Raw genomic sequence first — 26540 nt, 5'->3', positions numbered from 1 at the left:
CTCTTTGGAGATGACCAAGAACATTCTAACAGAACTAGGGACAACTGCAGGTTTTCTGTGGGTTTGGTTTTTATTTTTGTTTGCTTTTTTCATGAAGGGTCTCTTCCCCCAAATTAAACATCCCACCTTTTCATTTCTATGCAAAAAAACCCAAAACAAAGCAAAAAAACAAAACAAAAACAAAAAAAAAGGAAAAAAATAAACCAACAGCCAACAAAGGGGAAAAAGCACCTGGTGTTCCTTTCTTTCATTAAAAAAGAAAAAGATTATATATATATGTATATTTTTTATATATATATATATATATATATATAAAAAGGGAGACTGTGTATGGCAGTCCAGATGTGGTGGGCCCTCTCTGAGAGCTGGCATTATGCTGTGTCCATCCTTGAACTAATCTACTGAAGTGAAGGGAATGTTTTTATGCAGATTGGGGTTCTGACTGTGCCGGTTTCGGCTACGGACAGAGGAGAACATCATGTTGCACCCAGGGACTTTGCATTTGTGCATTTCTCGCAAGTGCACTGTTTTATAGTGCACTCTGAGGGTTCCCTTGTTGCTGTACATTTTGTGGCAAATGTTACACATTATCCCACCGTTGCTCACCGAAACACTGTTGAACATGAGGGATCCTGGGACATCGGTGCCCATACCTACAGCTAAGGCAGGGGCATCTGCTTTGTGGGCAGATTCCCCGCTGTCACTTGCCCCATCGACGTCATCCAGGAGAATGCCCTCATCACTTCCTGCATCAGATTCTCTTGAAGAATGAATACTGCTGCTGGACTGGATGCTGGAGGTGGTGCTCAGGTCTAGGACCATATAGTCTTCCGACATGCCCCTGCCGTACCCATTCATATGGGAATCCTCAGTACCAGCAGGTGAGGAGGTGTCTTCCCTTATGTCGAGCCCCATTTGATGCTGAGCACCATATATCTTCACCAAAAATTCATCACGGAGGTCCTTACTAAGAGAAGGCTGTGAGGTGTCCAGGCCCATGTCATCCAGTTCTTTGGTCAACAGTTTACGGTGCAGATTTATGTTAGCACTGTGTCTGGGAAAGGAAGAGGGAAGGGAGAAAAGGAAAAATGTACAGTATTTTTGATTAAACAAATGGTCATCAAGAACCAAATCCAAATTCTCATTTATCAATAATTTACCATAAAAATATCCCCTATCTGTGATTATTGGAAAATTCAGTCTTGTTATAAGTGAACAAATTGTAACATAAAACCAAACGAGATCAAGCAAATTACCCCCTCCCATATTGTTTTTCTCTTCAGCTACTGCTCCTCAACATTAGCCCCTCACAGCAGCTACAGCCTTTTTTTTTTATATTTACAAAATAATAAATTGCACTAGCAGAAAATGCAAAATGCTCTTCTTGGCTCCTGAATCCCTGCTGGCCTTCCTAAAAGCCTTGCTTCAAGAGAAAATATTATTAATATATGGAATATCTCTGTGTGTTTGTGTCTATGTCTATCTCTAGATACATACTCTTATATATTTATACATACATATATATATTTTATACATATATATATATATATATGTACTCACATAACTACATAAGTGTATTATAGTAGGAGAAAAAAATAAAAGTAACTGAATGATACATAGTCAGAGGTCCTGATTCTGATAATTTAATTCTGGTATAAAGGGATTCAGAATCAGGCCAAACCAAGATGGAGAAGATCTGAGGGTTTAGGAGAACAAGTCTCTGAAATCTACATGTAAGTTTTCAAACATCTTAGGCAAAGTGACTGGTTCCATCCTTCTGGGATGGCACTGCCGCTCCTCCCTGAACTCTTCCCAGTACTGTCTCTGATGCAGTGCGGACTTACTCAAGCAGTGTAAATTCCAGTAAAAGCCCCCTACTAATGGCTATAAGAATTTTGTCCCAAATCAATCAAAATTTAAGCACGGGTTTTGGTTTAGGTATGTGGTAAAGTCACCGTTGGTGCTCAATAGACACTGGAAAAGCTGTCACTGGCGTCAGTGGTCTTTGGACCAGATCCCAAAAGCTGCAAGTTAAAGTATTCTCGAGTGTTTCACAGGATCTGGACCTTTGTTCTAGAGAAATAAAATTCTACATTTGCAAACAATGTACGTCTTTGGGTTATTTTAAATACTGCATTCTACTCTCCACTTTTGACATTGGCTTTATTCATCCATTGCAGTAGAACCTCACTGATTTGCAGTAGTATCAGGAAACCCTCTTTGAAAAACTGCATTTTCTGAATTAACAATGCAACCAACAAACATGACAGACATCAAAGACCTCTGACCACAGAACATGCTAATTTATTCAAAGTGCTTAATAATAAGAAATCAGTTTAAAGTTTTCAGTATTAGAAAACTTTATGGTTCAGTATTCAGAATGTGCACCATTGGTGAAGAAATGACAAATATTTAGTTTCTTTGGAGGGTGACTGGATTTTCAAGTCAGTAAAAAAAGAATTAGCGAAGTTCTACTGCGTAACATTCTTTGCAAGCTAAGGACCCAAACCCGCAATTTACAACATGCAGACTCACCAATCTGTCTGCCCATTATAAATTGCAGATCAGAGCCCAAATGTAGGAAGGAAAAGTAAGAAGGGGGGAGGGTGGGGGTGGGGTGTGGGGTGGGTGTGGGAGGTCAGGGAGGAGAGAGAGAGAGAAAGAGAGAGTTTTAGCATAGGAATACTTTTAATTTGCAGAAAAGCACTGGGTATAAGATTGGCACAGGGAGACATAACAATGATAAAATATTTTACAGACATTCAGGTCCTACAGTAACAAAAAAAGGGAAAAGGGGAACAATAGCTATTAGCAATAGTTCCTTATTGAAGCTTTTGTTTTAAGAAACCCTTTGAAACATACCTCTCAACCAGCTGAAGTCCCAAACATGGTACATCAATACAATGCAGATAAATAAGGAAAATGCAAATTTAGGAAGAATAAATAGACATGGAGTTAATTTCTGTGATTTTCTATCACTCACTTTGTGATTCATCTAGCTGTTGCACATAACTTACGGGAATAAATAAAGATAGCAGCAATAGAAGCAATTCGTCCCACTCACCTGCAAATGCAGGTAACTGTTCTCTGACATCAAACTGATACTGAACTGCAGTTTAATTGACTCATGTCTGCTTGGAATGCAATTATTCCAGTAAGGGGGGATCTAGAACGAATTTCTCTCCTATTGAGAGACAGTTGAGAGGTATGAGCAAGGGTGGAAAAAAGTGGAGAGTATTCCTTGGTTTTCTGTCACATGGGAAATACTCCTTTCACACAAGCAAGTATAGCACTGTTGCTTTTTTGAGGCACAGAAGTGTCATTATGCATATCCCCACACTGCACTTAGGAAGGCTGAGCTTACCTTGTGATAAGATCAGCTTTCTAATCTTTTGCTAAATTGAGATCACAAAAGAGAGAGAGAGAGAGAAGAGAGGAGAAGAGAGAAAGAAAGGGGGAAGGGGGGGAGAGAGAGAGAGAGAGAACAAATTCACATTCCAATCCAGACATATCTGGTTTTTAAAAAAATAAAGACAAAAGAAAACAATATCTGAAACCAATAAAATACAGACTTCAAAAAAAGTCTTGACGGTGAAACTGTTTTTTGTCAGCTGTAATCTCACTTATACTGTTGTCCTGATGGGTACCAACTCAACCACACAATATGAAAAACATAAAGCAAATTAATCAAAGCATATTCACAGCACCCCCATTATCATCCACAAATGAGTTCTGAACAGATGCATGCAGTGTGCACATACATGAATGATAAACAGTAGTACTGACAGTCCCTCGCCTTCCTGGTGTCAGATGGCGTACAACTCCATGTAAAGTTGCTAAGTGCAGTACAGGAAACGCTTACTGTGAAAGCCTGTCCACACTGACCAGCGTTATTACATGACCATAAAAGCACATTTGTGCTTATCATCGTAATGCTAACTGTGAACTACTCGTAAAGTGTTCATGTGTTTTCTTCTTATGATTTCTCCCCCTCTCTCCCCTCCTCACTCCTGTGGTACGGGGATTTGCTGCAGTGCAGGAACTAGTCAGGATAACTGTAACTGGTTTTTTCCGCCCATTTGCGCTTACTGTTTTCTTGGTTTGCTGCTGAGAAAAACAGCAGCCAGGCATGCAGTGAAAATAACTTCAGCATTCACTGAATGAAGATATAAGAGTAAATTACCATGTTAAATAAGGGCCACTGAGCCCCAGATGGACAGAGGCCATTCTGAGAAAGACCAGTGTTAAAGATCCAAACCTTGTTGATGCTCTGATAAGAAGAGATGCCTCCCTTATTCAATTCTCACTTACAGCAGTGGCAATCAGTAATCTAGTTAAAGTATGTACCAGCCCATAATATCTGTCAGGCAAACGATGTGCAGAAATGTGCGGACCAGTTCTGGCACTCTGCTCAGTAGTGTCCCTTTTCCGCTGTCAGCAGTACTGTTGGATTCTCCTAATATAATTACATTGACTTTTATTCAATTAAGTGCCATTCCTAGCCTTAAAAAGAAGCTACTTTATCAATTGATTCAGGTGTAATGCAATAATAAAGATGAACTCATGGCAGTGCATTAGCTCTGCTGTTCATAACTTCTGAACATAGGTTCATTCATAGCAGTCGATTTCCATTATGCAACCACAGTTCAAAAGAATTGATTCTTTTACATTCATTTCTTAATCTATTTCGCTTGTGTTTAATACTCTCCCTAAATATCATATGCAAAAACATTCTGGTAGGTATGAGAGGAAAGAATTGTGAGAAAAATTTCATTTATTTGGACACTGACATTTTGAAATCTTATGACAACTCACGGGGACTAAAATCTTGCCAGAATTGAGAATACTGCATTCTGAAGTAACTAGCAACACACATTTCCAGTAGCTGAATGACCGTGGGGATAGGAGGTAAGGAAAAGTATGTTTTCATAGACACACCGGTCTAGAGTGTGCGGAGCTTGACCCTGCACCCCTTTCCCATCTACTACACAACTAAATGCAGCATTGCACCCTGAGGTGCAGGCTGAGCATCCTGTGCAGGGTGCTGCTTGAACAGTGCCCTGCATAAAGAAGGTGTTTCTCAGGGCTGACAGCAGCATTCCCAAGGTTTGTTTGGGAAAAGATGACAAGGGAGTTCTCTGTAGAAGGAACATGCTCATGTATGTAAGGATGGCTATGAAGAACAGAAGAGCAATAAGCAAAAACATGGAATTAAGAAGAGTATGGGTAAAGGCAGACTAAAAAGAGAAGCAGTACAGACCAGGAAAGTTTAAAACGGGAGGTGTTTTGGGAAAAGGCAAGCACTGGCAATAGCCAAATAGAATAGGATTGAGTTTATGGGCAGAAATGAAGCATGATTTACTATGAAGCTATGAAGACCATCATTCAGCTGGAAAGGCAGAATTGTATGTGGCCAACAACCCGTACTCTGACCTAGTAGCTGCAAAACACTGGCAGAGAGACACAAGAAGAAAAAAGCAGCATTACAAATATTGGCCAAGCCTATACTCTCTTTGTTTTGATAAACTTAACTGCTCCTCTCATCCAATGCTGATCTTTCTTGCCTTTTTTTCCTGGAAAATGTACTCATTCAGCCATCTTAAATTGCTCCAGTAGTTCCCAGACCTCCTTCTCCTACCAAATTGAAATACTCCATCCTAATCCAACTCTTTCTCCCCTGTTTTGTCACTCCCAAATCCTAGCAAGTTCTCCATGAGACTGCAGCCAGTGCTAGCCGCCTTGTCACCCGTTCATCTGCTCCCCTCCATGGCACCTGCAGTTTCTTGCTTCAGCTGTTCTGTTCCCTGATGATTTACAACACTGCTGCTCCTCTCCTCCTCTGAATACTGCTGCCAGGTACATGTAAACACTGTTCCCTGGGTAAGCTGAGGCACAGTTTGGGCAGAGTAATTTATGCCAGTTGATGAACACTGCCATCAAACAGCTTAAAAATCACAAAGCAAGATACGCCAAAAACAGCTGAGCTTCAGCTTGCCATTGCTACATTACTCCTTGTACCTAAGCTAGCTCATTTAAGGCCATCTCTGGTCTCCTTTGCACTGCAGCTGCTGCTGTATTTGCAGGGACAAAACTTGAAGAACTTAAATGAATGACAGCAGTACAGATAAAATATTTGACCTAATAAAATCCTTTGAATGACTCTGGACTTCTTAGACTTATTTGTACATCAGCTACCAAAAGGACATTTGATCCTGGCAATGGAAATATTGTGTAAAGACAATTGGTGAATTAAGTTTTCCAGGCAGAAATAAGAGGTCAAAAGAACTTCACTAAAGGCATATCTCACTCAGCTCCAGTTACCAGATCCGTCCCATCCTAGGCAACAAGGGACAGTGAAGAAGGTTAATTGTGAGAAATTAAAATACTATGTGTGCCAAAGAATGTCCAAACATCTGTTTAGCTCTGTACTATGTACCATGTACCCTTAAAAATGAGGAGAGTATTTGGCTGGTTGTGGCAAGAAGTTTTAGCAAAGTCTGGTTTGTTTTAGGAGCCCCAGAATGCCTGATTTTTCCACATAATTACCATTCTCCTTTCAAGTTACTATTCAGGAGCTAGACATACGGTGGGCAAAAGTGTGTGGGAAGTCCTCACCAGAGTGAATTCAGCCTTCTGAATTCAATGATCTTAATAATGGATCAGTGCTGCTGTAAAGATGATAATGATGACACACATGAAATCTGTGGCTGTAGCAAAGTGGTTCGGGTATCTCCGCTAATTCACCATTGGCCTTTCAGGCAGGAGCTTCAGTAGCAGTGCAAGGCAGAGGGCTACAGCCACTACAGCAGCTCTCTGACTGTGGCCATGATCCTACTGGCGGTAGTATTTTCCTTCCCTTGTGAAGTTCATGGAAGTATTCTTCCATAATTAGAATTCATTGTTGGTTCCACCCCACCTACTACTAGTAAGCTCCTCTAGTGAGAGATGCACTACACATCAACAGAAGAAAGGGGACTATAAGCCTAGGAAATATGGTCAGTTAAACGTACATGCCATTTACACAGCTCATAAATCCAGAGTGGGTTCCCCTCAGCAGTTTCTTTCTACGCTTGTCAATGAATATGATCTTGTTAACTTACTATCTATTTGTTGGGGAAAAAAAAAGTAGCGGCCGCTTTATTTTAGTTTATTTTTATTTAGTCAGTCTCTTTATTTCTTTTTGAAGTGAGTGAGGAGGAATTTATCAGAGAGTAGAATTTGTCCTGGCATAGAAATTGGCACGATTTCTATGCATGACTCAAAGCCAGCTTTGGATGCACCCATGGCTGCAGTCCTGTCTGCACTAGGAAAAACTTTATCTCTGACATGCACCGCAGTTAGGGAATTTGGATGATAAAGAGTACTCTTTATTTTAATTCAAGTCTTATACAGAGCACAAAACTAACTGCATAAAAAAATTGTTGGAATGTGTTGGTCAAATTTCAGGGCAGGGCAGGGCTGGGCAGGTTGTTGAAACTGAAACATAAAGCACTATTTTCTTCATTTTTTATCAAGCGAAAAATGTGATTACACTTAAATATTAAGGAGATGAGAGAAAAAAGAGGGTGAGAATGAAACAGCAGCATAATTATTAGGGACTAAAGAAACCCATTTTCCAGTCCCTGATGCAGTCAGACAGAAAGGCCAAGCCAACTGATATCCCAGTTAAATATCCTAGCTATTGGCCTCTTGTGCCTCCTTGGTTGACTGTAAGTGACAAAGTTCCCTGATGAAAATCTCACTCTAACACCAAAGCCCACTGTATTGTTCATTAAAATTCTGAAATTAATAATTTCAACATCTCCAGTTGTATCCCAGCACATCCTTTTTTCCTATGTTTCTAAACAAAAAAATACCCCAATCTCTTATACTTCAAATGTTCTGAAAATGCCTTTTCTGGCAAATACATGATTTGCCAAAGTAACACCACCCAGCGTTATCATTCTGACACTGCAAAGAAACCACATATTGGAGGTCACAGCAGGGGGGCATTAGTCTTTGGGCAGCTTTGCTTTAAGATACAGTAAGTGATCCCAGCATTAAATAATGCAATAGAATTTATTTGAAGACCTAATGAGTTAAAAGTAAACATTAAATTCTTCTCTGTTAAATTATATTCTTTCCAGGTAATAGTAAATTTATTATTTTTTTTTAAAGAATACAGGTGCTAATATTGGATTATGAAACCTGAAACAGCACGATCTTCAGCAGTTTGAAGAAGATTCTATAAAAAACGAAAGGCCAGGACACATCTGTCTGGTGGTTTATGTACAGATTGGCAAACCTCTTATTAAAGCTCAATACGGAAGCAACCATTCAGATTGTGCAGGCTCCATACGAGCTATCCTTCTGCTATACCTTGTCTAAAACTAAACTCTGCCAATCTGGTTTAAAATACCATAAACAATTAAACTTTTCATCATTCCTGCCATGAAACTTCTTCTACACCTGTCCAGCTCAGTATTCAGCCTATGTTTTTATCTATAATGAAATGTTATAGCAAAGTTCTCTTTGTTTCTCTTCACCTCAAAGGCTGTTAATTAAGATTTACAGTTTTGTTTAAAAATTTCACATTACTTTAATCATTAATGCAGTTTTCTAATACAGCAAAGTACCGGGGTCTTACCTCAATTTCATGTTCCTTTCCTGCTTATTTAAGTCTGAAACTCATAGAAAGGCTGAGAATGTAACAGATCATAATAGAAAGTAAACTCAGAATTTTATGCTTTCTCAGAATCTCTGCAGACTGAAAGTGCTGAGTTTCATGCAGCAAAAATCAAAGAACCAGAAAGTAAGGCTATGGCTAAATATAACAGCGTACATATTTATGAGAAAAGACATGGCCTTAATTCTGATAGTTCTTCAAGAAAGAAGCAGCAATCATTCTCCCTATTTACTTAAGAGAGTCAACAATAAAACAGTTCCTGGAATTTAATTAGTAATGGAAACTGTTAAAGAAATTATTTTCTCAGTTACTGTTCTAATTTTGCCACTCTATCAGCAGTCTTTGATACAGTTTGCTTTTTTTTTTTCCAATGAAAAAAAAATATCCATAAATCTGAGCAAAGATAATAAAGGTTTGAAATCCTGATCTGACCTAAATTACAGAATTCACACTTATCTAGACAGGGTCAATGTTTCAGCCTGTGCACTAGCCCTTCCATGCATTTCATCATGTTTAGTTTACCTCTAAGTGTAAGGGGAAAAGTAGTGATAGGTTTAGAACAATGAGTGAAAACAAAATACTATACTACCTAATGAAACCACAGCATTATGAACAATTGGGGTAATAACATCAGTTCTTGAGGCTTTAAATTGCATAGAATCTGAAAAATATTAACCTTTCATAGGAAGAAAATCCAAAAGGTAAAATACAGTTCAGCACCTATTAAAAAAAGTAAAAAAAACAGTGCTTATTAAATACAGGAAATAAAGGACAAGCAAGTTCTTGCAAATTAAAGATGTGGAGCCCAGTCATTTCAATCCTTTCAATATGAAACAAATCACTCACACTGGTCACGAAGACAGCTCCCTCTACACTCAAATTATTCACTTGAAGATAAGCTCCCATCAAACTCTTTAGGGGTTTAACTAATTTACTGCACAGATACGGCACGTCTGTTGTAATAACAGGTAGGATGTATTGGGGTCGACCATTTATCAGAATTAGACTTCTTTTTTCAATTCGCTGTGAATTATGCTGCCTACACTGCTCCTCTTTCTCAGAGCTTCCCATCCCCTTACGGCCCCTAATGTGGCAGGCAAACAAAATTGACAGTCTCATCTTGTCAACAAGGGGTGATTCTCCTGAGAAGCCATTTAACTTTGCAGAGGAAGCAATGTATTAATGTGCCTGTCCCAGGAATGTTAATCATCTTCAAGCTCCCTCTAACTTTGACATGAACGAAATCACCAAATTTGTTTACTAAATGAATCGTAATATGCTAATAAGAGAGCATGACATATATGGTAAAGCCAAACAGATGGTTTGTTTACTCCACTTTGCAACTTTATAAATGTTGTAACTCTGAAGATGTTAGTGAGAATTATTGGTTTGTTGGCAGTGGCAAACATGCCTTTTGCATACTTAATCCACAGTTAGAGTCAGAAAACAATTTGTCATTGCCATGGAGTGCATAAAAAATGTTAATGCAGAGATGGCATTTGGGGAGGCAGGATAGCTCCCTGTGTGAGTAAATACTCAGGTTAAACGTGAAACTGATATCTGATGGCAATGTTTGCTACCAAATAATTTTTAATGTAAAATCTGACAGGTTCAGGATTCTTGAAAGGCCCAATAATTCAGTACATACCTGTTGAGGTGTTTAGTGAGACGGTCCTTACGGTGTGAACAGAATTACACTTTCACAACAGCTGTGTGTGCTCAGAAGCATCGAGGTCATGTCGCACTCTTAATATATTACTATTGTTGTCCATCAAAGATCAAAAGATATTACAAACAAAAAGAACAACCACTGGTGTACTTGCCAAAGTTACTCAGAAATTATCAAAATTGTGTTGCAACACTTCAACCTCTCACTTTACTAGCTGCCTGGAAGCAAAACAGACTCATTACAAAATATCCAGCACTCTTGTCTAATATCCGGGCTGGCTGAGAAAGTTTAGAATAGAAAGATTTATCTGACGGAATATTTCCTAACTGAACTAAGTCAGTGTAGCAATGATTACATGCACGAGAAGGTCATCATATGCATGACAAAGTCTTTCAATGGAAATTACAGGTGGTCAGCAGCACTGACAATCAGTGCAACTGCCATAAGCTGTCTCCACAACTTACACATGCTCTATGGAAAAGTTTATCATGTGCAGGCGTTTTACACAAGGCCCTGCACAGCAGCCATGCATTAGGTCCTCATCTCCTGTGTGTTGAAGTATTTTGCTGGTCTTTCACTGTACTTCCCTTTAAGTACTGAGGGGCAACATCCAGGTAGAATCTGTTGCCACACTACATGAATTAATATTTCTTCTCAAACCTAAATCATCTACATATTACATAATCCAAGTTTTGTAATCAGAATTTTTCATCCCTCACTTTATTTTACTAAAACAGTCATGTAAAATGTGATAATTTTGCAAGATTTTATGCAAACAGTCCTTTCAGTTCGGCATCCCACTCATGAATTTCCTGAGTTTCAAGTTTCAGTAAATGCAAAAAAGACACAACTCTATCAGAACAGCTATCTTCCCCCAATTCTGCTTTGAAATTAATTCCTTTATCCCAGATATTGTGGCACAGCAACACATTATCTCACAATTTGCTTAGAAGGTTCATAGACTCTACTGATTGCATTATAAGTTCAAATTCATAGTAAGTCTACAGATCCAGGGATAGTTTGTATAATTTCAGGTTTCACAGCAAATATGTAAACCGTTTCTTTTGGTCACAATGTGATGGTAATTCTCATTCCCACTGCTTTGTTTGTCTAAAAATGCTGGGTTTATTTATATAATACCAGAGGAACTATAAAACCAAATATGATGTGGCATTTCAACAGGGTTCATCTATTAGTAATTTTACATTACTAAATAAGTACCCTTCTCAGGTCAACTGATAGCTGATTATCTTATAACCTCCCCTCACTGACGCCCCAACTCCTCGGTAATTTCAACCCTCTGAGATTCTTCCATACATACTATTGTCAGCGGTTATTAAATTCTCAACTTTTTACCCATCCACAAGAGACTGTGTAAAGATATCTAAGGGAAGTATGAGTTCAGCTTGCTGTCCAAGGATTATTTTGGAAGAAACATTAGCGGCTGTCCCAGCCTGGCGCTTATATCTCATTTGAAACATCTACTCATTCCTGACCAACAAAGAAAATTTCAATAAAGTACTTTTACTGGTTTAACAGCAGTGAGCTCCTGGGATTGTCAAAGTGCTCAGTCTTTTCCGAGGAGAGAAGGAATCAGCAGCTCAAATATAATTAACCTTCCATTCTCAATGCAAACTGCCACGCACAGGAGCTCTGCAGTCTATTAGTGAAGTTATAACGGCCAACAGGCAGAGGCAAAATTGGTCAAAAAGTTGGCTGCTGCTGTCATATTTTTAGAATTATGATTAATGACACTAATAATGTGGATGATTACTGATATGTGTATCTCCTGCAGTTTATCATATTGCACTGGCTGCCTACGTCCACAATAAACATGATGCTATCATTTACCTCTTTATTGAAGGCAATCCTTCTCTTGAAGGAGCACATTCTAATTACTTTGTAATGTTTTATGTCTTAAACGTTTTGCAGCTCTGGACCTTGCCAACTGCTTCATGTCTACCATTGATTAATTACAGAATGTTTAATCAAAATTTAGAACCTAATGCAGTCATTTATGAGTGTGCTGCAGTGCCAAGGTAGTTAGGCTGCCATCCCAAGCTTGGAGAGTGCTGGGTTCAAAATTAAATCCCAGAAATGTAGAAGATGCCAAAGATTTTACCTTGAGTGATTTGAGTCTAAAATCTTACTTCAGTTGATGAATGACAGGCACCCAATCAAAATGAGAGGTCTTTCTGGTGCATGTATGTGTGCTTGTGTGTTCCTGTTACATTTTTCGTCTTCTTTAAATGTCTTCAGTTTTCTCTTTATTCCATTGCTGCTGCAGTTACTCCTCAGCTCCTTTACAAGCCTTCCCTGCTGCTACAGCTCTTGCAAACACCAGTCAGGAGAGTGTAGTTTTGAAGTGGTTAAACAAGTGAAAAATAATTTGCAGGGACAAATACATAAGTTTTTTTTTAATGTGGATTTTTATGGTACTGTCATACAACCATTCACCGTTGAAGTTAAGTGTTTTTTTAATACCATTACTGAACTGCTGAAATGGATGCTAATATAGCTTGGAGTGCTAATGTCAAATCCTGGTAATAAAAAAGACAGACTGCTGAATGAAATAATTTCAAGTAAAAAATAGAACAAAAGTGCTCTCACTCTCGCTCTCCACTTTTATTGAATTGGGACTGACTAGGCCAATTGCTTTAGAAGTCTGTAAAGCACAATTACTAGTGAGCTGACTGACCCAGCAGTGCCCCTTCTGTGACAGAACAGACTAAAAAGGCTGCAGAATTAGTGCTGCTCCCCTATCTTGCTATCAGACCTGAGAGACGTCCAGCTCAGGATTTGTTATTCTTCCTGCCAGGGCCTGCCTCCACCCCTCATGAAATCTTGAATCTCAGTCTTGCATAATGTATCATCGTCTTCTTTAAACAAGGGCTCATTTACCTTTTCTGAGTGGGAATCCAAGTTCTCTTTCTAGCCATTGTATTTTTATATCTTCATCTACCAACACAGCTGTATATAGGACTTTCAGTACACGTATCTACAGACACACAGGCATACATACATGTTTGGGCTATTTTTATCTCCACATTTTGTGTGTTAAACACAAAAGTACAATGTAAGATTTACAGGCAGCGAAATTAACTGTGTACCATTTCTATTTTCAGTTATAAGTGGCTGAAGTGTAATTTCTCTTTTATTTTGGCATAACAAAGAAAAGGAGAGAGGGGGGAAAGAGAGGGAGGAAGAGGGAGAGAAAGGAAAAAAATGTATTGAACTGGAAGCGGGCAACACTTTTCCCTAGTTAATAAAATAAGCAATAAAGTTTGTAAAGCACTAGAATCAAAATCAGTAACATTGGAAATAACAACTTATAAAACTTATAATTTAGAGCTTATGTTTCAGACTCATATAGTTTGACATGGACATACAGCTTAGGGCTTTTTTTTCCCCTTTCTCTTAAAAACAAAACCCCAAAAACAAATGACAGCAAAAAATATCTTCTTACTACAATCTCATCCTTTCTTTCTCTATCCCCGTTCTCCCCCATCCAAAATGAACCACTTTCCTTTTATACACAATGCCAACAAAGTCCTGCAAGCCTTCCTTTTTTATGACAGTGTACATTTTTGGCAAATCTAAAACTCTTTCATTTCTCTTCCAGGTCCATTCATATGAAGCTTGCAGGTGCCTCATGGCAAAAATGTTAAATTATTTCTTAGACAGATCTTTTTAAGTAATGCTTTTTAGGGCAAGCTTAAATGCAAAATGAGCTCTTAATTAAAAAGAAAAAAAACACTTGCTTAGCACAAAGCAAACTGCTCATTTAAAAGATGTTGCTGGGAAGTCAGAAGCCTTAGATTTTCTTTAGAAGTGGTGGGCTCAAAACTTCTGTCAGCAAGTATTCAGTGTTTGTAATTAAAAGGCCAATGTATGAAGAGCTATAGGTGGTATCGCACCTGAGATATTCCTGTGTTACCTCAGGTCCCGACATACCATCTAAAATATTTCTATTGCCATTGGGAGTGTTTTATGTGTATCTGCTGGATGTGAATGAGTGATTTCCACTGTAGTACCTACAGCATAATGTCATGCATTCTAGTACATGATGTGTGGCACAGCTGGCCATCTTTCCTGAAGAAGCAGAAGGCTGTGAGTACTGCAGGTGAGGATTAAGGGGTAGTAAAAGCCATGCACAGTGTCTTGCAGCGCACTTGCAGTGCCTATACAGTACACAGTCTCTCCCTGACACTGTCGAGTATTTAAATCTCATTGATAACTCTACATTTCTGCCTTCAGGATCACCTTTAGATAAGTAGTCAGCAGTCTGGTTGTCTTCCCCCTTTACCATTTCTAACTATATGCACAGTATAATCCTGCAATTATAGGCTCTACGTTATGAATTTGCTGTTACTCCCTGTCATATTTGCTAATCACTAGCAACTTGTACAACCACGAAGAGGCATCCCAGATTTAGAGAGTTTGGGGTTTGGGTTTTCCTTTCCCCAGGGCCCATAAATTGCCAAACATTTCTGAGTAACACGTTTTTACTAAGATATATTCCAGTGCAGAACACACCTGTCTCACCTGTTTGTCGCAAACTCGCTTTCAGGCCAGTACCTCAGATATCTGTGACTACAGCAAAACGCTCCCTGTAGTTCTTAACCAATCCATCTGGATCTACTAGCCAAGACTTATCTTGTCAAAAAGTAATGGAATAGGAACCCAAATTAACTTTGTTTTACTATACTGATCGCCCGCTACATAAATCTACTTTAAAAAATACCCCATGACCTCACAAACCCTAGAAAGGACTGTGTCTTTGGGGTGAGGCCAACTGTGGACAATGTTTACCTATGCCTACACTGACAGAACTGGCACACTATCCTCCAAAATCCTCCAGTGTTGTAGCTATTTGGAGTCATCTACACCTGGTAATTTCTTCCCCTTCTGGGTTATTTTTTTCTTTCCCCACGTAATTTCTAGGAGTTGCCTCACCAGTTTTCTTACTTTCAAATAAAATTAGCTTTAATTCTGATATGCCTGAGCATGATCACTCAGTTCATGTTCTAATGAATGAAATGGCTCAAATCTAGGGGGAACATCATCACCACCACCATTAAGGGGAGAAGAAAATTGTCTCATCTACAAGTGATCTTTGGTTAGGCTGAAAGATCTGATGTAAAGTTTGCCTCTCCAGCTGACAGTTTCTATTTTCAGACAGACAAGCACAGCTGACAAATGAGTGTATCATGTTGGTATGTATGACAGCATTTACCTGCCTGTTTAGTGCCTCCCTCCTTCATTGACAGCTGTTAACTCCAAAGGGCAGTAAAGACCCAGCTACTGCTGCCACATGATGTGTTTCCCTCCCCCTTCCATTATTTCTCCCCAGACTCTTCCACCTGAGAATACTACATCTCAGGTTGCAGTGTCTTGCTCCATTTTCACACATCCAGGCTTTTGGGAATAGTGCCCTGGTGCTGTCTTGTAACTGCGAAGTACAGCTTCCTCCAGCATAGCAGAAATCTTACAGTTTTCTGCTGTTAAGTTTAAAAGAACAGCTAGAGCCTTTCTCTGCTGGAACTAACTTAGGTAGATGTTTTGTTTATCCCACTTCCAGAAGACTCTGAGATGGGACGTCTCTGTATATAGGGAACAGCTTTACATTTACTCAGGTAAATGGAAAACACTCGGGTTTTCTCCCAGTCTCTGAAGAGTTGTTTTTTCCAGTTATTTCCTGGGAACCTAGGGGCAACCAGGAAATTACGAATAAGCGTTCATGTTCCCAGTCATCTTCTCAAAATATCTCTTTCACCAAACACAAAACATATAGAACCTACACGGGAAACTTGTACCGAAAAAATCAAACATCTACACTATTTGTCACAATACATACCAAGGGAAAATACCACTCAATGCATGTTTGGCTTTTGGCTAGTACTTTCAATGCTTTATTTATGCTTACCACCTATGTTAATGCTGGTGTAGCAGTTTATTTAAATAAACTTTTCAGGTCACTGAAAAGTCCTTGATTTATTTTACAAGTTCACACAAGAATGAGACTTCTTGCACACAAGAATGAGACTTCTTGCACTGCACAAAAGCCTGTACTCTCACTCTCAAAGTGATACCATTTTATGTACCAAAAGAGAACAACGTACTGAAGACAACAGATAGTTTCAAAAACCAACCACAACCTCCAACTCAAACCCAAAACAAATGGACATGTGCAGTTGGAAAAGAACTCCCTCCACGCCAGAGCTAATCCTGCAAACTTTACTAACCAGGGCTTGTTTTAGTTTATTTATTTTCTTTTAAGTAAATAAATAATTAATTAGTATGAAAAAAATAGTTCTGTGTATTCTATTTTTAATTCTGCTTCTCTTGTTCACATTAGTGAGTATGCAATACGACAGGCAGTCTGCGTTCAACATGACTACTCATGGAAGAGTTTAGCTCTGTTAGGGCTGCCACAAAATGTTTCTTTGTGATCTAGGTTCTCTTGGGAAGGAAGAGTTATATGAACATTATCAATGACACACATCTTGGTGACTCTGCAAGAGAAAACCTAATGGTTCATACAACTGTATTGGATGTGCAGCTAGTCTCTTCATGAACTGCATTATGTCCATCAACAGTCGTATAGGTGTAAATATGTTAATATTTTAAATACGTATAAAAAATAGCCCTTTTGTCTCTTGACAAATAGTTCATCATACAGCTAATGTCTTCAAAACTGATTTCCTTGTTCTTATTGGAGGAAATGCAAGCTGTATATGACAGCTAATTGTATTAGGGGAAATACAGTAATAGTTATCATGGAGTGGTGTGAAATATCTTATTTCTTGGAGCTATCTGTTCCTAGAACTGAGTGCATTTATAGAAAATAATTATTTAAAAAGTTATCTGCAGAAGTTTCCAAGTACACTAGGATGATGAAAAACTGGGTGCTGTTGTGTCAAGGAGGTGATAACAGGGGGCAGGTAGCAGCTTTCTCACATCTTCACCTCTCTTGATAATGTATGCAGTGGCTCATCATAGGTAACTGATGTTAATTTATTCAAGCACACCTGTACAGGGCTGGAAGTCAGGTAACCAGACAAAATGTATCTGCTTTTTCAATACAGCTACCCAGAGGCCTATATCTGCTCAAATTTAGTTCTAGAGACATCAGCAGGTTTTAATAAACCACCTACAGATGTCTTGTTCCATAGAAATCAAGGAGTTTACATTTTAAATCTGGACTGATTTAACTAGCAATCAAGTGGCATGATCACACTTGGCACCAATAGTTGCCTCATATTTATTCATAAGTTAATGAGCAGATATTATTTTGTTTTCAAATTTATTCATGGGCTCAATCACCTTTTCCATCTTGTGGAACACACACACACACACTCTCTCTCTCACTTTGTGAGAAAACTGAAAGGCAAACCTGAGCAATTGATAGTCCTACTTCAGCAGCAGAAACACAAAGTGAAAACTTCTTGCTTTGTTCCTCTGAACAGGTACACTAAGAATTAATTTATTTTTCATACTATGACAGAAAGGAAAATACAGTAACATATTGTTACTAAATCTGTGTCCTCGCTTAAGAAATCCAGATTTTAATAGTGCCAGTTCTGAGGTGAAAGAGGGATTTAGCATGCACTAAGGCTGCAGAGAAGATGGCTGTATTTCTCCTTAAGATCCAACTGTAGCTTCTCAACAAGACTTACTGAAGGTGTAAGGTCTGCCCACCTCCTGTTTCATGAGTGTTTTTGACCACAAAAGTCTTGGCTCTTAAAGGTGAAAGCCAGGAACAAAGAAGTCAAGTGCTCTAAACTTCACCTTCCAGACCTTCAGCTCTGCACATGCTCTCCAACACAGACCTTTGGATAAAACTGGGGCATTACTGTCCTCCTTGGACAGGAAATAACTGTTCTCTTCTCCCATTCACATGTCTCATCCACAGCTCAGGATCATGCCTGAGCAGCTGTACCTCAGTGCTGGCTTCAAGGACCAACCAAATCTATCTCTTTGTAAGGCAAAGTCAGTATCTACTGGGGCAGGACTCTCAGATGAGGCTGGGGAGCAGATCCCAGGGGAATCTAAGCACTGGGGCCCTTTCTCCCCAGTCACAGGACAGACCTCTGTGTCCAGATAGAATTCACTTTACAAGGAGTATTCTTTCCATTCAAGTGCAACAGTTCTCACAAGAATATGTCTTCTTCCCGTCTCTCTTTTCCATCTAAAAAAATACTTGGAAAAGGTGTCTTTCTCTTCAAAAGGAACCTTATGACATTGCTTCTGACCACCCACAAAATTTTTAATACAGTCTCTTTTCCTATTTATTCTCCATGGCATTCTTGCAACAAGATGTAGCAGGAATGTCTTGCTTTTAGAAGAAAGGACATCTGAAGTAAATACAGAAACAAAAGTGGATGAACAGCTCATTCAGGGAGTGGCTGCTGAGGAATGGAAGGAAAATGTGGTTTTTACAAATGTAGTGCTTCCAGGAAAAGCACGACAGAAACAATTCTCTGCTTTGAGAAAAGACCAAAGATATAGGTATGTATAAGGCTGATCTGAGGAGTGATGTTACTTGTAGCTCAGAAGATGAAAAAAGGCCCTTTAAAAAAACTAGGCTCAGTGGAGCTTGACTATTCAAAAGCAATACTGTCTAATTTTGAGAAGGCAAAACAGAATTACTGGGTCATTGACAGTAAGGGCCAGGACTTCACTTTGCTTTTCTCTGCCCTGTGTTGAAAAAACACGTGTAAGGTGGGACTCCTGAATTTCTGGTTATCTTGACCCTAATTTACAAGGAGCAGCAATGTTTAGTCACAGACCTCAGATGATATTCCAACCTTTCTGGCAGAAGGTATTTATACAGGAGTTGACCTTGGCACAAACGATGTAGGAACAGTGAAGCTGGATTTAGCCAACGCTCAACACAAATTGCTACAGGATGCATTCCACAATGGAGGGTTGCAGCTGTGAGATGGATAAAACCCCCTCCTTTGGACAAAGTAGCACTGCGTTGGCCCCTGACGGGATCTGCTGCCTCTGCTAACCAGCAGTTTGTACCGCAACCCCACCCTTGCAAAGCCCATTTACAACAGCTACACCCACTGTCAACAATTTGGAGTTTTGTGCATGTACAGGACTGGCGGAATATAGTCAAACCTTTGACTAACTATAATTGCATTAGAAAAGGTCCTAAGCCGTATCAGATGGCTCTAAAGGAAACAAAAAGGATCAGCTGATGTTATCTATCTCCGCTTAAGCTTGTATTTTCTTTTAGAACATGACTAGCGTTATGAAGTTTAGACCTCTAACTAGTTATAACAGGATTAATAATATTATTAGAACAAAACTAGTAATATAATTAATAAAATGACTAAAATAAAAGTAATAACTTCACAAGACTTGTAAGCTATGGGACAGCTAGGACTGATTTCATTAAGATGATCGCACTAAAAAAAAATTATTTAATTTTAACCTGCAAAGCAAAGAAATTCTGATCTTCTCTAGCTAGTCAAAGATTATGTGATTCAAAACACAATCAAATCACACAGATTTTTTATAATATGTCCAAAATGGATTACCAATACATGACAAATATTATCCAGGAATTATTACTGCATGCTTCAGGTAGCTATTTCTTACTTCTTGTACAGCGACTAATAGTAAAACGCTTCTGAGCTTTTTAAAGTGAAACTGATGTAAGTGGCTGGAATAAGTTCGTGGTTACCAATGACATAAATTTAGTTATCCAGTTCTCTTTGAGGAGCTCTCCATAATCTGAAGAGCTACAAATTGTATACTTAGGTAATGACTCTCTTTAAAATTAATGTATGTATTCAAAAGGAATATCAGCAAAAAATAAAAACAATTCAAATGGGAAAATCTTCTGGGCAATTAAAAAGTTTTTGAGAAAAAAAGATGATATATTAATTCAACTTTTACTGCCAAACTTTATATAAAAAAACACCTTGTATTTTGAGGCAATAATAAAGAAGAATGTTTTAAATGTTTACTTAATTCTTTCATCCACTTTCTTTTATATGCTGCACATACGCTTTCATTTCTGCACATTGCTGGACATTGCACTTCTGGTTAAGAATGCATAGCCCAGGGAAGTTTGGAAGATGTTTCTTGCTCAAGTATCTGAAAGAATTATCAAGAACCATGAGAGCATTTGTTGGTTCTTTCAAGGCACTTCCAGACAACTGTTGCAAACCAGGAGTGCTAATGAATTTATAAAAACGTCAAGCCTGAATGGGCACACAAATTGTACCACACCTTTGAATTTTTTGAAGTGTATAACCACTCTTAAATCTTTGCAATTAAAGGGTATAATATGCCTACTGAATTTCTTTTGTCCCAAGTGCAACACGTAACTGAACCACGTTCTGAATGTTAATAGTGGAATGATATAAAAAGAAGGTCTTGTGCCTTACATAACTCATAATATTATGTAAATAATGATTTTATCTATAAATATGCAGCCTGCATTTTAAGTTCCTGAATTAGATTTTTATTTTATGGCTCGCTTTTAATCAGCTTAATAGGAGTGTCTTACATAGTTCACAAAATATTTTCAAAATGTTCCCTTTTTTAATGTTCTTTTCTCATAAATATGTTATGTATGTCATCACAGTCATCTCTTATTTAGAACATATAAATCTTTACTATCCTAACTTTATTATTAGCATGATCTATCTATGGATTCCTGCTGAAATTTAATACATTGCATAAAGTTCTAAACCCTAAAGCTGGCCACTTTTTACTTCACATGCTGAATGCAAAGCTGTTTTTCTTAGTACCTGACTGACTTTTCATAATCCACTTGAGGAAACAGACCAACCAAGTCTTGATGAACAAAACTTGTGCAATTTCAGGAACTGAGAGGGGTTGCACACTTCTAAACTCAGTGTAGATTATACCACTGACTCACATGCCTCCCTTGTCAAACTCAAGTCTCATAAATGTTATCAGGATACAGCAAGAAAGGAGCCTTAATTTAGTTTTACCTGCTTCATCTCCAGTGGTTTCATCCTACTGAAATGCAAACATTCTAGATTGTCCTTCTTATTAATTTTGAACATGTATTCTTACGTGTGTTCCTATTTTTCTGTTTAGTGGATTTCATAAATGATAACAGAAGATATGAGATATTTGGGGACTGGACTCTCCATCAAAATAGTGAATTCTGGCTCCTCAGTATCCTCAACACTAACTTGCTTTCATTTTGTATGACATGATATATTCACTTTCAAACCACATCAGTTTCGGGGGGGGGGGGGGGGGGGGAGGGGGCAGGGGGGGCAGAAAGAAAAAGGAGCTGTGTGTGAAATGTTTAGCTAGGTTTAATTTCCTTCCTGTGTCTGCTGAGTTTTTACAACATAATGAAAAAATATGAAACACAAATAAAGGAAAAGATCACTCACCATCAGTCCATGAACCAGAGAGATTTTGTTATGTGACAATATGATCATCATCACACGCTACAGCTTTTATCCACGAGTTTGAAATAACTGTGTTATCCTACCACCTTGACAAATTCCATTTATATTACATTTTCCTCAGGAATGAAAAAGAGTGCTGTATAAAAAAACCCCAACAACCTAAGAGTTTAAGGACCAGCTGCTTCTGTTTAAGCCCAACTGTTTCAGTATTGATGCAGCATAGCTAGGGCATGATGTCATTTGAAGTGCTAGCAGAATATACCCTGGTTGATCTTAAAAATATGTAGGGGTCTACCCTCTCCTCTCTGAGTGTGCGTAATTCCCATCAGTGGGAAAGGGAGTTGCCCACATGCATAAAAGAAGATAAAGCAGGCTAAATGACCATAGTGGACAGAGAGGTGTATAAGTTCTACTGAAAAAAGGCACAACTATTTTCTTAAGATTTACTTGTTCTTGCTACAACATAGCAGCTAGTTTGAAAAATTGAAGACAAGAAAGAACAGCCTTCAAATGATTTTTGTTTGCTTTCATATGACCCTATGAGATAGAAATCATTCTTTTATTGCAGTTCTTCCCTTCTCTGCATCCATCCACTCATCCACCTGTCCATCCGCTCCTTCCCTCCTGTTGTCCTATGGTTTGATATGCATGTATGGAGATACTTGTATTGTATATAACTGACTTAATAGAAGCTTTTCTTGTTTTAAATTTGCAGGGAGAAGAAAATCAATGTAATAAAAGCTTCAGCTTATAAACAGAAGTACAATGCACATGTTCACAGTCACACAGAAAGAATAATGACACTTATTATCTAGCCAGTCACTTAAGAGGATGTCACAATATGTACTATTCTGAATGCCAAGCAACAGTGAAAATCTTAGTGATAAAATTCTCTCAATGTCATGGGAACACGATTGTCACTTATCATTATTGTACATCTCTCTATTTCTTCATATATCCTAAACTGCCTATTCTTACATAATTCAACACATTTAATAATGTAGAAAATCAATTAATATTTACTGACCTGTCTCTGCTTCTCCGTGATGGGAACGCAGCATTACAGCCAGCCACTGTGCAGACATGCATCTCTTTTAAATGAACATTTCTGTAGTGAAGCTTCACACTGTAGGAACTCTTGAAACTTTTCTTGCACACATAACAGATCTTGGGGTCTGGGCTGGAGCACATTTCACCTTCTGGGGAGAACTTCTGAGGACTGCTGTAGTTGAATGTAGAAGCAAAACTTTCATGAAGGGCAGCCATACTGGCACTGCCCCCATTGTACAGTCCATATTGGCTCATGTAGAACATGTCATATGTAGGGTCTGTATACTCTTCCTTCACCTTAATGACATCCTGGTTGGAAGAGTCATTGTGGTTTTCATCTGGTCTGTCACTGTGCATCATAGATTTTTCACCAGGTTCGTGGAGATGATCATCACCTTCCATGGATTCCTCACACAGTTTGGGCTCTGACGATTCTGACTCATTTTCATAGTCTCTCTCATGCTCCTGGTCTTCTGATGTCATGCTGTCTGCCCTTCTTATGTCTGGTCTGGAAATACATCTGCTTCTGTCACTTTTGGAAAAGTCTTTCACAGACAGGCCGGGGCTCATCTCCTCCTGAGAATGGCAATGATTGTCATGACCAATGTCATTCACCATCGTGCTGCTGTCATTCACCTCTTCGTCTTCATCATCAAACTCATCTGCAGTATCGATAACTTCCTTTTCAATTTTAACTGGCATGCTTGACTTCCTTGGCTTTTTCTTGGGGGCAAGGTCCGCGTTAGGCTCTGGGGTGGGCATCAGCACTGAAGGTACTGATGACTCCGAAGGAGGAGGGGGATGCTGCTCCATGCCACTCACTGCTGGTATTATTGGACTGGTAGGGAGTGAGGTTGGAGGACTCACCATCTCTCCAGGAGTAAGTAAATTTCTGTAAAAAGGAGGAACAGGTTGGACAGTCTTTAAAGCTGGGAACACCAGCTGACTGGGAAGAGGGTTCTGTAGTACAGGATCTAGAGGAGGAGTGGTAAACCCCATTGGTGGACGCCCAGGGCTTGTTAAAGTTAGGCTGGATTTTGTACTTGCTATGACTGGAGTGGCAGCACCTGATGTAGCACGAATTAGATCTTTATCACGGTTATTCCTTAGCATAGGCATGTGGAGGCGGGGATTGGGGTTAGCACTGTGGCGATTGCGGCTTCTGAGAGAGCTGAAGACCATGTTGCAGCCCTCAATAGTGCACCGGTGCTTGATCTTCAGGTGAACGGCATTGTAGTGGATTTTAAGAGTACCTTTGTCATAGAAAGTTTTGCCACATGCATTGCAAAACACTCTTCCTTTCCTGGAGGCCGATCCCATTCTCCTCATTCTGTGAATGCGGAATGAGCTTTTAGTGTGTTCTGTTTTTGATAAATCATTGACGGGCGTAGGTGTCTGAACAGGAGAGACACAGGCTGGCTCAGTTTTGGGCTCAACATTTGTGATGCTGGTCAAAGCATTCCTGCTGGATGTTTGCTCATTCTTGAAAGGCGTAGGGGAAACTTCAGATTCACTGCTCTCATTATACTCATTTTGGGTTGTAAGGCTTGGTTCTCGGAGCCTCATAGCTGGCTGTTCCAGCAGGAGGCCGTTTGGAGGCAGCCCCAGCAGTGGAGCAGAGACTGGATTTATGTATTGGAATGGAAGCAAGAATGCAAGACTATTCGGGATGTTTTCAAAATGATGAATGCTGGAAGGGTTGCTATTCTCCAGGTGAGCAAGGAGACTTGGGCTCCTGGTGCGATTATTGCTTTCAATAAAAGTCCTTATATCTGAATCTGTCTTTGAAGATGGCACAGCCACAGCCTGCCCTTCTTTTTCTTGAATTGCCATCAGCTCCACGATGGATTTTGTTTCTCCAAATCTCAGAAACTGCTGAAGGGTAATGATCTCTTCTTCCCTGGACATGATGGCCCAGCGGTCCAGCACCTTGCCTGCAGCATCCTAGAGGCCATATCAAAGAAACAACAAAGACAAACACAAAGAAAAAACTTATTGATTCTGCATAATTATTGAATTCAATAGAAGGTGCTCTGCTGCCTGGACATGAAACACTAAGCTCAAAAAACAACCATGCAAACAGCGTTAATAGAACTCGACCAAAAAATGCAAACTTTCCAGCCATGCAAATACAGTAATTAGAGTCACAGTCAGAGAAACAGATTGAGTTTAATAATGTCAGAGCAAACAAAATTTAGACCACAGAGCTCTGTGATCTAAAATGCTTTCAATGCTTGTATTTTAACAACAGTGATCTATGTACAATGCTACTGTTTAGCATACATTAGTGTAAAACACAAACTGTTGCTGTGCACTCTATTGTAAAATATAGAAAATTGTACCTTAATTGCTATTAAATGGTGACACTATAAGAAAGAGCTAAATAAATGCATCTGATAGATTTGCTTCTTAAATATGAGCAGACATAAGACTGAAGTCACTCATGGGCAATCTCACAAGAAATTTTGATGCAAGGCAAAAAGTCTTAAAAATAGCACATAATACTTGTACCTTACTCCTTTTTTTTTTTTCCTTTTTTCTTTTTTTTCCCATGACAGCAATACTGAAAAACATATTCATTATAAACTTGCATCAAAAGGTAGAAATTGGGGCACTGGTTTTAAGCATAACTGGACTATTAGTGGCAATTGATTGTAAGCTTGTAATCTTGGTACACTTTAGACTTAAGAGATTACTTTTTTTCAGCCTTGTTATAAATGACAGTTAAAAATATGTAAAAAGTAAGCATCTGATGGATGTAGATAGCATAAATGTGTAAAAATGTTGTCTCTTAACATTGCCTTCTGATAGCAAGGGAAAAATCCAGAGAGAATACACATCAGTAATCACTAGACTATCTGTTGTTAAATATACATTAAAAAGCATTTTACACTTTCATTTTTGCTAGTAAGCATGAGATTTGCCTGAAGGTAGGACTTAAAAATTCTGCAATGTAATGTCAGGCAATCCATTCCAGCATGTATTGATAAAAACATATTAAAATACTTATATAATGAATACATCATTTTATTGGCATCTTTCCTTTTGGGCAAATGCTGGACATAACATCAGCACAGTAACTATAACCAACAGGCGCTGTTGCAGGCCATCAAAACAGAATTATTCCTTGTTTCCTCATGCATTAAACAGTTTGAAAGCCTTGCAGATACTCCACCGCACTGTCTCTGATCTTTTTAAATCTTGAATCTCAGCTTCAGAACCTTATCTGAACATTTTGGGCTACACACTATTGCGAAAACCACTAGCTCTTGTTTGATTATGAAGCCTGCAAATACTTTTCTTCCCCACCTGCTTCCCCTGCCCCAGTCTTATTTATTTCTTTATCTTCAGTCTTCAGAGGATTGATTTCTTGTCTCCCCTTACATGTCCTAGAGTACTGGAAAATGCAGTTTGGCCCAAATAGTAAAGAATATATTTATTTGATTACAGGTGATTTTATTATTTCAGTTCTGATCTATTTCACTTCTCTGGACACAAAGTTAATGACAAAGGTCAATGCAATATATGTTTCGGTACCTTAGGTGCAACTGTCAAACCTTCAGAAAGGCTCCACACATAACCACCCACAATCAAACCCTACAAGACTATGAAACCCCCAACAGCAATTAATTATGGAAAATCTTACCCAGCTAACCCAGATGGAAAGCCCCAGAAACCATCTCTATGCAGAAAATGTTCATCATGTATTTACACAGCAGGAAACACTGTGATGCAGATGCTG

At 38.8% G+C, this 26540-nt stretch overlaps 1 protein-coding gene across 1 annotated transcript in view; it reads right to left on the bottom strand.

Annotated features, from left to right (window-relative positions):
• Nucleotides 1-229: 229 nt before the first annotated feature.
• The window catches only part of BNC2 (basonuclin 2), a 226529-nt gene continuing 200218 nt past the window's right edge, over nt 230-26540 (bottom strand). The window contains exons 4-5 of the mRNA XM_037373711.1: nt 22776-24742; nt 230-1054 (exon numbers count right to left, since the gene is read on the bottom strand). Of these exons, the coding sequence (XP_037229608.1) occupies nt 394-1054; nt 22776-24742 (2628 nt within the window). The 3' untranslated portion in view covers nt 230-393. The remainder of the gene's footprint in view (nt 1055-22775; nt 24743-26540) is intronic.

The sequence above is a fragment of the Falco rusticolus genome, chromosome Z (assembly GCF_015220075.1).
Source record: "Falco rusticolus isolate bFalRus1 chromosome Z, bFalRus1.pri, whole genome shotgun sequence".
In the NCBI taxonomy this organism is placed as follows: domain Eukaryota; kingdom Metazoa; phylum Chordata; class Aves; order Falconiformes; family Falconidae; genus Falco; species Falco rusticolus.
The sequence above is the reverse complement of the archived record's forward strand: the minus strand, read 5'-3'. Positions and strand labels throughout refer to the sequence as shown.